The following is a 12,842-nucleotide window of genomic DNA, read 5'->3' as shown; positions in this document are numbered from 1 at the left end:
GAGAGAGACTAGTTGCGTCGCCTCACATTTCAAGTTTATACCTGCTCTTTTCATAACCAGTCTAAAGAAATATACAATTTGCTATATTACAAATGTAGGATTTAAAAAAATGTAAAGTAAGAATAGCGTTTTTCTTCTGAGCATGATTTCTCCATCATAAAAACTAAAACCTAAAAAAATGCTATTTGTAATTTATGACTACTGGTACGAGATAAAAAATCGAAAATCAATTGATTATTTCAAAATGTAGTTAAATATTTGTACTACGTGGTGATTTAGGTAAGCAATAAATAAAACAATAAAACAAACAAATTACAATGACAGTCCAGCGCACGGTGGCAAATATATGTTTAAGAGTGTTTATCTTGCGAACCAGAGGAAAAGCGAGAGGTCAACAAAATTTATGGTACAGCCATTCCGGAACTGGTCAATCTATACTTCTAAAGGTTCTCGTAGCTTGGTACATTTGCTTAGATATGTTGAATCTGGAGATTTTATAACTGACAAATTATTTAGTGTGTTTCTCAATAAAAATGTGAAACTAGTTTGTATAAGCACACTATTGATATTTCTGTATCCAATAGTCATGGTATGAGTAAAAACTAAACTAAAAAATATATTATTTTAATTATTCATTATTTTAACTAGTGTTGCTACTTCCTTTGTCCACACCACGTGAAATTTACAATTCAACTAAGATTTTTGGGGTATAAAACTAAAAATATCGTTTTTATTATAGTTGTATTGTTGTTGCTCTTATAGAGATAAACAAATTTAAAACTAAGTACTGTATAAAGTTGTAGTAAGTTGGTAACCTTTTGTTTTTTCATGCCCTTATATATTTAAATAAATTTAAATTATTCGTAATATAAAACCTAATTTTCTACTAACTTTCCGTTAATGTATTCCTACTTTTGTGCCCCTCCTTATATTGAAGTCATTTAAAACAGCTTACACTCCGAAAGCATCCAATAATTAAAAGTAAATCCAAGTAAAACGTCTTCGACTTTTAATTCATCACACCCAAATCATACAACAAAAGTCCTGAAGCATTTTGAGAAGTTGAACAAGCAACGATGCAATTTCCACTTGAGAGTTAGATTGGGGAAACTATAGTTTGAAGTAAAGTCGTTACAGTTCAGTTGGCAAACTGTTTCGTCCAGTCACCTGACTCCTCGTTAACGACTGACAGCTGATAACAGATAATTAACAAGCGAATTGACAGTAGACATTGTTAACTGACAGTGAGGCTAGGTTCATTTGGTTTAACACAACGCAGGTAAACAATTAGCTGATCGGGTAGACATGTTTACCTTAGTTTTGGTTGAGTATATTTTATATTTGTGGATCTTTCCAAGACTTAATGAAAATAGTATGCTATTGCATCAGATTTTTTATGGAAGTGAATAAAAATAAGTCTTTGTTTTATTGTAATAGGCAAATACCTTGCAGCATTTTTAACTTTTATACACGATTTTTAAAGAAGTAAAAGATAAACAGTCCAAAAAAAACAGGAAAGCAAAAAAAGTTTAAACCATTCACTTATGAAAATATTTGAAGGGCAAATCATTGAGGGGATTCGTTGGTAGGAGGGTGTTGGAAAATAAACTAGAGGATGAAAAAAAACTTAGGAAATGAAGATAGCAAAAACATGCACATAAAAGGGGCTTTTACAATATCTTGGGTAAAACAATATTAAAACTTTGCAACTGTAAAGGGGTTGGTAAATTAATTTCAATCTACAGTATATTATTAGCGATATCAATAGACAAGCCAATTATGAGTCCATCGCTGTGAAATAAAAATATAAAATTCTGTTCCCAGCTAAAAATCTCAACATTAAATTTCTGACAGAGCAATCAACAATTGATAGGCTGATAGATAGGCTTTTACCCACAATTGATTTACCTACAATAATTGATTTAGTTGATAGGCTATTAACCAGCTAAAATTAGTTAACAAATTTGTGACCAATTTAATTTATCCACTTAGGTTAGCGTTGAAGGATTGTGGTACTCAACAAACGTTTCTTGCTGAAGGAATCTTATGCAAATGGCAAAGGTCACAACTAATGACAGTGCCCCACAGTCACCGTCACTTGAAAAATTACATTTTACCTTCTTTGATGAGTTAAATACTGGGGTAAAACTGAGATATTAAATTCATCTTTTTCAAAGGGCAGACTTTAAGGTAAACTTATATTTGCTTACAAATTCTTCAAAGAACTAAACAGAGTCTAAAACTCTATATATTAATAGGCAAGCATGTTTCTTTAAAACATTTTTTCTCAGCTCGTGTGCATCGCAGGGAAAATTTACGCATACTGTTAGAAAGATATTTTCTTATAGATGTTCAGTAACCCTTTATAATTTAAAAAATGCTGAAAATATAAGCACTAAAAATGAATTTAAAATACAGGGTTCCATTCTGGTGACAAAATAACAACGAAATCTAAAAGGAAAATCAAAACAAATGGAAGAAATCCCGATCAGATGTTTTATTTACAGTGTGGGATGAAAATATAGAAGTATGTACATTAAATATTTTTGGTCGAGTTTTCGACCACTGGAAGACCTTTAGTTTGTTGTTACTCTACAATCGGTTAAATATATTAGAGATAAAAGTACGGTGATGGATTTAGTTCGAAACTATACTCAAGGAGTAAACTTTATGCGATAAAAACTTGAATTTGGTCAAGAGAGACCATAATATGTTTGATATTTTAGGGTTGTTTAATAAACAAAATTATATATAATAATTATATACAGGCTGTGTACAATGTTTTAGCTAGTATAGTTTGTTTTCTAACAAAACTTTGTAATAGGACTGCTTTGGCGACTTTTTTTATTTCAGGAATTATATTAAATAATGAGTTGTTATTAAGAAGACCCATAGTGAAAATAGGTAAATGTTAAAATAAAATGTTATAGCACTTTACCTTTGATCATTGACTATTGGATACTGAAATATTGCATTGATAGTCAAAGCTTTGATTTAATGAAGTGCTAGCTGTCTGGGGCATGCTTTGCTGTGGCATATATGTAAAGGGGTGGGGGTACTTAACACAAATCACATCCAATATTTCTCTCATTCTTTCAAATAGCAATGCTTACTTTGGTTGAAGAATTGTAGTTGAAGCTAGACATCCTAATTTTATATACCAAGAATGTGAAAACAAATAAATAAATACTAACTTCTAAATAAATATTATTAACAAACTTATTTTAAGGGTTTAAATATACGCTTTTTCAGTTTTCTCTTGTAATTCTGATAAATATTAATCAAAACCATACGAGTTCTTTAATGAGTCAAATGAATCACTCAGAATAAATATAAGTTGGTATCATGTCAATCTAAGATTTAATTTTGAATGCACACAGAAAGATCGAGCTGCTAATGGAAATTGTTTCTACAAGGATAAAATTGAAGCTTTGAAGACCGCTCTGTCTGAATTATTCAAAGCATTTCTTAGTACGCATCTTAAATTAATAAGGAACCTTTTTCAAAGTTAATTTAAATCCATCAACACTTTATAATACCCCCGCCGCAGCAAACCTGCAGACTAAGCGAATTTCCATTTGACTGATTTGATTTACACTGAAATGTGTACTTAAAAATATAACATTCATTCCCGATTTAAATAGAATTAGTTTAACAAGTACTTAGGTTTGCTGCATCAGGGAGGATAAAACTTTTTGTAAAATGTTAATAGTTAGTAAGAAATAAAAACATTTTCCAAATTTGATCAAAATATGTTCATAAACAAGTAAACTACAACAGTTTACTTATTCTCCATAAGTATAACATGGGAATTTTAAATTTACAATTTTTTGGAATTTTCTCCGTAACCATTAGGCGCATAACAACGCTTCAATATACTAAATTATTTGTTTTTTAAGCTCTGCAAAATGGTTTGGAAAGAAATTGCAAAATTTTTACGTTTTTTTGGTCAATAATGGGAAAACCCTATTTTTACCCCATAAAACCCCCCGTAAACCTCCGTTCCCATGGTCCGACCATGCTGGATCGCGAACTCGTTCGAATAAACGTAGGTTTACACGTTTGTACCAAATTTCATCAAAATCGGATCATTTTTGCTCGAGTTATCGTGCTAACGGACTTCATATATATATATGGATTTGAACGGATGGTGTTTTTGGCCTCTAGGGACCTCAAAACGAAAAAAAAATCGGTCCCGCGTCCAGGTCTTACCATGAGTACTACGGTAATAGCTTATTCCCTATGGGAAATTCGCTAAAAACCTTGTTTACATTGATACCATCTTATTGTATAGCCTGTACTGGTATTATAGGCAAACAGCTATGGATTAAGACAAATTTGTAAACTTCGTTTTGCAATGGTTATTGATAAACAAAAAAAAAATTAAATTTTGTAATCATTAGCACAGTGTCGACATTACTAGTTTTTACAAAAAATGATTTATGATCATAAAATGTGTCTATCAAACCAAGAAAATGGTCTTTCTGGGACATTCCTAACGTTTTGGGCTATCACTGTAGGCGCGAAGTTGAAATAAAACTTAACCTCAAGCCAAGCTTGATGACAACATTAGTACTGAATAATGAACAAAGTTTGAACAAATAATTTTAGTGATGACAGAACTAGGGTATGACGGAATAGCATGATCTAACTCAGCCTAGATATTTCTCAAGATGAATAAGCTAGCTAGACAACGCATGTGCGAATGAGTCAAATTATAGAGAACCTTGCTGAAGTTTCATCAACTATCTCACAGCAGATCAGTGCATTCATCTTGTATAATCATTGTCATTAAGAGAGAGCACAGAAAGATTTAAAGTTCTGACACTGACGTTGACTTCTTGAAATTTTTAATGATGTAAAATATCATAATGCATTGAACATGTCGATCAACCATTTGCCATTTTACTTGTTGCTGACATAGGACTGTGTAAACGTTATTTGATATGTTAATTTTAGTTTATCTCTTCAAAACTTTGGTTTTTAATTAGACAAAATGATTGATGAACTAATTAGACAAAAATTTTAATAACGTGCCGTACCTCAAAGATTCTGTAATCTAGTAACACGTTTAAAAAAAATTCAACAACAAAAAGGAAAGTATAAACAAATTTATTTGATTTATTTACGTGTTTTAAAGGTTTTTCTGGTAAGGATTTTTTTCTGTTACACAAGAAAGATATCCACCGAACGAAAAATAAAATTCAGGAATTAGTAACTTGTCAATTGAGCTGAGAAAAAGTAGCATCCAACTCATGATTTCTTATCGTGTTAATAACTTAAATTTGATGCAGGTAACTTTGTTGACAGATTTTAAGACTGAACAATATTGCAATGTAGAATTATACTGAATTGCAATGCTAGATTCATCCTTATAACCAAGACTAGAGATATTGCCACTTTAAGGAAGGTTAACCACAGAGGAAATAAGGAAAACAGAGGTAGCTTTGTTGCAGAATAATGTTTCGCTCAAGGAGTAGACACAATAGAAAAGATACTAGCGACAATGGAAACTCGGCCCCACTGATTCACCCTGCTCAGAGTAGCAGAGGCTATAGTAATACAGTTGTAATTATACAAGACACTCCTTTAGCAAAGTATTGCACTACACTATACCTTTGTTCATCTCAACCTTCCGCAAGCTAGCTTTTACTTAGGGATATACTTTGAACCGCAGTACCCCTGCCTCCGGAAATGTTTAACAAGAGTTAAGACTTATTAGTTTCCTAGAACATATTAAATATAATAAATATACCCCCGCCGCAGCAAACCTGAAGACTAAGCGAATTTCCATCTACCTGGCTGGAATTCCACTAAATTATTCCCTTAAAATTGTCAGATTTATTTCCTACTAGCTGTGTACCCGTTCTACGCACGGGGATCTTATAATATTCAGTTGAAACCTTCTTATATAAAGAACAGCAGTTGGTTTGCATATTTTAAGATATGCTGGCCAAACTATTATACATAGCTTCATTTTATGTTGTTTTTTGTTGTTCCGGATCGGTATGACAATCAATAAAAGGTTAAATTACCTCTGTGTCTGCCGGTCGATCCTATAACGGTAGGCTTACTTTTATTTTTACTATCTGATCTCGTTTGCATGGCTCAATCACGTCCTGGTTGAAGTTCGTTCGCTACGCTCACTCACCTGTATGTTGGAGCTCGTTCGCTGCGCTCACTTTCCTTCAGGTTAGCTCGTTCGCTACGCTCACTTGCCTTCCAATCACGTCCTGGTTGAAGTTCGTTCGCTACGCTCACTCACCTGTATGTTGGAGCTCGTTCGCTGCGCTCACTTTCCTTCAGGTTAGCTCGTTCGCTACGCTCACTTGCCTTCAGGTTAGCTCGTTCGCTACGCTCACTCGCCTCCAGGTTGCAAATTAGCTGTTGTCATAAATGTAAAAGAAATAATAGTGCTAGTGCTGCACCCTGTTGGTAATCCTTGTAACTTTAATGCTATTGAACATCACAGAACAGAACCAACTTGTTTAATTGAAACAGCTGTTAAGATTCAATAATTTCATTTCTCATAAGGTTAACATGGGCTTCCAGAAATTCCACGTCAAAAATCTACAAAAACTTGATTTTCAAGGGTTTACTGTTGAATATCTAACTGTCTCATATTCGATGAAATACGTATAAAACCATCTCATATATGTATAGTATTTGGAAAATAAGTTTCAGGCGGGACAGTGCTATAGTTATTGAGGAGTAGTTGTAATAAAGTGCGTATTTTAGCGTTACCAAGAGAATGACAGATAGACAGACAGACAGACAGACAGACAGACAGACAGAAATTGAGATAAGGTTTGATTCGGTTTCTCTGACCTATGAAATGTAAAAATAACCAAAAAGTTCATTATTCTAAGCAATGTACAGACAAAACTCTAATTTTATTTATATAGATTTAAATATCATTAATTGTAATGAGTACCGGTACGTAGGTTTGCTGCAACAGGGAAGGAAATAGGGGTTTTTTTATTGAAATATTGATAGCTTAGCATGAATTTAACAAAATTTTTAAATTTCATTAAAATATGCCCATAGACAAGCAAGCTACAACAGTTTATTTATTCTCTATAAGACATGGTAATTTTAAATTTACACTTTTTGGGGATTTGTTCCGTAACCGTTAGGCATACAACAATACTTCAATATACTAAATTATTTGTTTTTTGAGCTCTGCAAAATGGTTCCGAAAGAAATTGAAAAATTTTATGTTTTCAGGATGAAAAATGAGAAAACACCATTTTTAACCCCTGTTTCCATAGTCCGATCATGCTTGTTCTCGAACTCGTGTAAAGGTTTACACGTTTATACCAAATTTCATCAAAATCGGATCATTTTTACTCGAGAGGTGCAAACGGACATATATAAATATATATATAAATGAATATATGTATGTATATATGAATTTGAACGGATGGTGTTTTTGGCCTCTGGGGACCTCAAAACGAAAAAGTAAATCGGTCCCGGGTCCATGTCTTACCATGAGACCTACGGTAATAGCTTATTCCCTATATGTGAAATTCGCTAAAAACCGTCAATCCGGCCATCACCCAACAGTATTTCCAATGAACATATTGTGGTGGTATTCTGTTTAACCTCGTTTGTTTGGTCGGAGTAACTCCCTTTACTGTGTGGTGAAATGATTCAATCACAGCGTAATGCAGTTACCAAAGTCACTTTGTGCCTCTTGCCAAACTGACGGCAATACACGCACTAGCGTGTTTAATGCAATATGGACACTGATGTGTTAAAGGGAATATAGGCAACTGAGTGTTTAATGCGATATGAGCAGTTGTGTTTTAATATGCAACATGAGCAGTGGTGTTTTAATGTAATATGAGCACAAATGTGTTTAATGCAATATGGGCAGCTTCACGTTTAATTTAATATGGGTAGCTGTGTGATTAATGAGATATGGGCAGCTATATGATTAATGCGATATGGGCACTAGTGTGTTTAATGCGATATGGGCAGCTATATGATTAATGCAATATGGGCAGCTATATGATTAATGCGATATGGGCACTAGTGTGTTTAATGTAATATGAGCACTATGTGTTTAATGCAATATGAGTACCTACTATAGTGTGTTTAATACTGTATGGGCAGCTGTGTGTTGAATACGACCGCTTTTGAGATTAATGCAATAAGGACAATAGTGTGTTTTGCATGATATAAGAATTTCAATGATGATAAAAATAATGACTATATTGTGAGTTAAATGTTACATATACACCCTTCAATATATAAACTTGGTGTCAAATAAGGAATGGTCTATTAGCAATCCTTTGTAAGAACTTATATTTTCAATAAAATATACACATTTACAAGTGCAACTCAACAAATTGCACTTACGCGTTGAACCCAAAAGTGCAAATAACTTGTAAATGTGTGGATGTGTACACATTTCAACAGTTGCGCATATAAAAAAACATTAACACGCCAATACAAATTTTTCCATTATTATTGTTTGGAAAACCCCAGAATTTATAAACTTTCACTGTTGTAGTTTTATCAAAATATTACGAGACAAAACAATTTCTGTAAAACGCTGATCACTGAATCCCAAGATTAATACTGATCATTGAGTGTGAAACGAGGGGAAATCAATTTAATCATAGCAATTGATAACAGTACTGTAATCATCTTGTCTAAGCATGATAAATGTCAGATAAGATGAATATCTTGTGTGATATTTACCCGATGCAAGAATAAGCAAACACTACACTTTCTGTAGTGGAGCCTAATCTATCATCTGATGTTGGACTGGTGCCAGTCTGTGGACAAGTTTAAGGCCATGCAAGCAAGCTCCACACGTTCTTTAGTAGGACAAGCAATACATCAACTTGGATTTTTATATACATGAATATCCTATGTCTTGTGATCAAAGAATAGAAGTTTGTTACAATTTTGATCATTTTGAAGTTTATTATTTCTAGATAGTTTCTCGGTCCTGTGTGTTTTAGTTGTAGCAAAAATATTTATAAATTTTGAAAACTAATGGTTTTACATAGCCATTTGCAAAAATATAATGTTACTGACCTTTTGTATCGATGGATCTAACCGGCGACATGATTATTCGATAGAAACACCCGATGAAAACAGCTGATATATTTACAGGCAATAGTAAAATAGTCTTGAATAGACTGACGCATAATAGTAGTTTACGCAACGATCGCGTAGAGATAGTGTAAACGACACGAGTACAGTAATTTAAGGTACGAGCCTTAGCGAGTGCCTTAAAAACTTCTACGAGTGTCGTTTAAACTACAGTATTTATGAGAGTTGCGTACACTACTTTACCAACGACAGTTTTTTAATTACTAACAATCACAAAACTCATAACTTAACTCATATCTTCTATGAGAGGTTATGTTTTCGTTTATATCCTCTCATTGCCACAGACAGAGATGTAACAAATCATTGAACCAAACACTAATTGCACCACTCATTAACAATTGGTCTAAACAGCTGATTAGTTGACGCCTGAAGCATTACAATTTTACTTCTTCTCTCTCAATTATTGAACCTCATTGGTCCGTAACCCGTGTTGTTAAGTAAAACAATGCTGTTAAGTACGTAAACAATGCTGTTAAGTAAAAGTAAACAATGCTGTTAAGTAAGAAAACAATGCTGTTAAGTAAGTAAACACTGCTGTTGAGTAAATCGTTTCAATTCTAAGAACTGAACTGCAACGGCCACTTTAAAAACGGTCGTAGGTAAAGAAATTTTTAAAGCCCACCATTCCTACTTAACTTTTCATTAAACGTTCATGAGATGCTAAACGCTAAGCAACATTGGTCCGTTAGGCCAAACCGACCATCCGGCTGAAAGTTGAAAGTATCATTTTGTTGGCACTGAACCAAACCTCGAGGGGATGGGGGAGACTTTACCCCCCCCCTTTCACCACTCCATTGTTTCATCAGAGCGACCAACATCGCAGCATTATTAATCCGATCACAGTGACTTTGACTGTCGGTCGCAACGTTACCGATATGGCCTTTAACGCAATTGTATTTTAACTCTCTTTGAAATAACGTTGTCAAAATTTTAACTTTTATAAAACCCTCATTGTGCATTCAAACTGTTAACTACTGGTAATGAACAAGTTATCTCTGCTATTTTACTATTTCAAAAGGGAAGTGACAATCATTCAAGTTTGAACCAATTGAATTGACTCACAAATGAATTTATCGAGTTTATTTTGCCAGATGTCATAGCAAATAAATAATATTGTTTAACAACCGTTGTCTATCTGGAAGCAGTTATTATGATAAATTTATTTATTTGTTCAACATGTAATAAAACCATATTGTACTAAAACTTAAAGTCAAAGCTGGTTATAGATATTTTGTAGTTTAATCTAGTGGTCGAATGCTTAAACTTACGAAAACCCGTTTCTGGTTTCTTTAGCTAGCCTACGATGAATAAAAAATACTAACACTTATGATATTCAAACATTAAAGAGCAAAATGTATAGACGTCTCTACAGTTGATACAACAATCTACAACTTCAGAAGAAAGAACACACTCCTGCCAAAAACAGTTAGGTCTAGTAGTTCAGTTAGACTACTACAAAGAAGATAATATAAAACACTTACTTTCCCGAGAGCACCAATGATAAGCTGTCTACTTTGGTGACCTTCTCCTGGGCGTACACCTCCTGGTATTTGAGTTGACGGATCATCTTCATACAGTCCAGCACCTTCTTGAACTGATGCCTCGTCACCTTCAGCGGCCTGAATAGCGCCTGATACACCTGCAATAATAATAAAATCTTAGATTTGCTGTCTCGCAAGAACATTCAAGATCCTATATTAGTACACCTGCAACAATAATCAAACTCTCACACTGGTTCACCTGCAACTATAATCAAACTTTCACACTGGTTCATGTGCAACAACAATCAAACTCTCTCATTGGTAAACCTGCAACTATAATCAAACTTTCACACTGGTTCATGTGCAACAACAATCAAACTCTCTCATTGGTACACCTGCAACTATAATCAAACTTTCTCACTGGTTCATGTGCAACAACAATCAAACTCTCTCATTGGTACACCTGCAACTATAATCAAACTTTCTCACTGGTTCATGTGCAACAACAATCAAACTCTCTCATTGGTACACCTGCAGCTATAATCAAACTTTCACACTGGTTCATGTGCAACAACAATCAAACTCTCTCATTGGTAAACCTGCAACTATAATCAAACTTTCACACTGGTTCATGTGCAACAACAATCAAACTCTCTCATTGGTACACCTGCAACTATAATCAAACTTTCACACTGGTTCATGTGCAACAACAATCAAATTCTCTCATTGGTACACCTGCAACTATAATCAAACTTTCACACTGGTTCATGTGCAACAACAATCAAACTCTCTCATTGGTAAACCTGCAACTATAATCAAACTTTCACACTGGTTCATGTGCAACAACAATCAAACTCTCTCATTGGTATACCTGCAACTATAATTAACATCTTACACTAGTACACCTGAACAAATAATCAAAATATTGTATTGGTACACCTTCAACAATAATTAAACCTACAAAAAAATAAAAATAATATAATGGTACACCTGCAACAATAATCAACACCTTATACTTGTACACCTGAAAAAAATCAAACTCTTAAATAGGTACACCTGCAACAATAATCGACATCTTATAATAATAAAAATCTTACATTGATGCACGTGGTACATTCGTGGTACATTCATACAATCGACATAGTCTTTGGTACAATATAAATCATTTGCAAACTTTAGTTTGATTTAATTAAACTGTCAAGCGTGAAATGTCTCAGTACCTTAATCATAGTTTAAAGTTAGGCTACTTCATCCATTGCACCACTGCTGATGTGTAGTGCATCAGAGTTGGTGTGATGAGATTCTAACTTAATTATACTGTCGATTGGTTCTAAGCATGAAACATGTTGCCTACTACATATAAACACGATTTCTTGCAAAAGTTTTATCTGGACATTTTTAACATGACTGATTAAGAGAAACATTTTTAAATACATTTGATGAGTACCACAGTATCCTATTGCCAAGCAAACTGATATTTCACCGATGCATCATTGACAAATATTTCAAAAACCAACATTTCTTACCAAGGGTGAGAATGTAGGTAACATTATCAGTCTAGTGTAATCTATAAAACCAAAAATGTTATTCTCAGGTAATAACTGCTAGTTTTTGTAAGGCTTGTGAAAACCCAGCCTAAAATGGCCCTTTGTCACTTAAGCACGTAGATGACCTGCAGCTGTCATTACTAAAGCAGGCAAATTTAGTTAAATGTAGATTAGTTAGTTAACTTTTGGTTTTGTCACTAATGACAGCCAGTAAAAAAGGCGATAACACCACAAAAGCATGGCTGCAAAGTATACAGAAAGTATACAATAACTGTTAAAAGCATTTTAATTCTTTCCTAGTGTTGCTATGGTTCCAAATAAATTCACATAACAAACAAATAATTTTAAAATTCAAGTTCCAGTTTAACGTTTTTCATCATGGAAGGCAAGCCCAAAAAGACTATCACACACACTTTGTTAGTGGTGGAGGAGGAGTTTGTAGACCAAGATGGAAACCCTTTAGAGTTAGATAGGCAATCTCCTCTGTTTAAACAGGAAGAAAAGAAAGATCGTCCAAAACGTGATGATAAAGTTGATCAAGATAATTCTGAGGTGGACACAGCTGCTGCTGGACAGGTGACAAAGAAACATCAAAATATGGGAAATCCAAAGTTTAGAAAAGCACTTGTCTTCGAGGATGATCTTCCCAAAGAGCAGACGACCAGAAATGAAAAAGATGATTTTC

At 33.8% G+C, this 12,842-nt stretch overlaps 1 protein-coding gene across 6 annotated transcripts in view; it reads right to left on the bottom strand.

Moving 5' to 3' along the window:
• Positions 1-12,842, bottom strand: part of LOC128991542 (blood vessel epicardial substance-like) — a 90,097-nt gene that overhangs the window by 39,003 nt on the left and 38,252 nt on the right. For all 6 annotated transcript variants that reach the window (XM_054414518.1, XM_054414523.1, XM_054414520.1 and 3 more), the window contains exon 3: positions 10,611-10,768. In XM_054414518.1, the coding sequence (XP_054270493.1) occupies positions 10,611-10,768 (158 nt within the window). The remainder of the gene's footprint in view (positions 1-10,610; positions 10,769-12,842) is intronic.

This window comes from Macrosteles quadrilineatus, unplaced genomic scaffold, assembly GCF_028750875.1.
Source record: "Macrosteles quadrilineatus isolate MER2022 unplaced genomic scaffold, UCM_ALF_1.0 Scaffold_4__1_contigs__length_99947679, whole genome shotgun sequence".
Taxonomy (NCBI): Eukaryota; Metazoa; Arthropoda; class Insecta; order Hemiptera; family Cicadellidae; genus Macrosteles; species Macrosteles quadrilineatus.
Note: the sequence above shows the minus strand (reverse complement) of the source record. Positions and strands in the feature narration are given on the sequence as shown.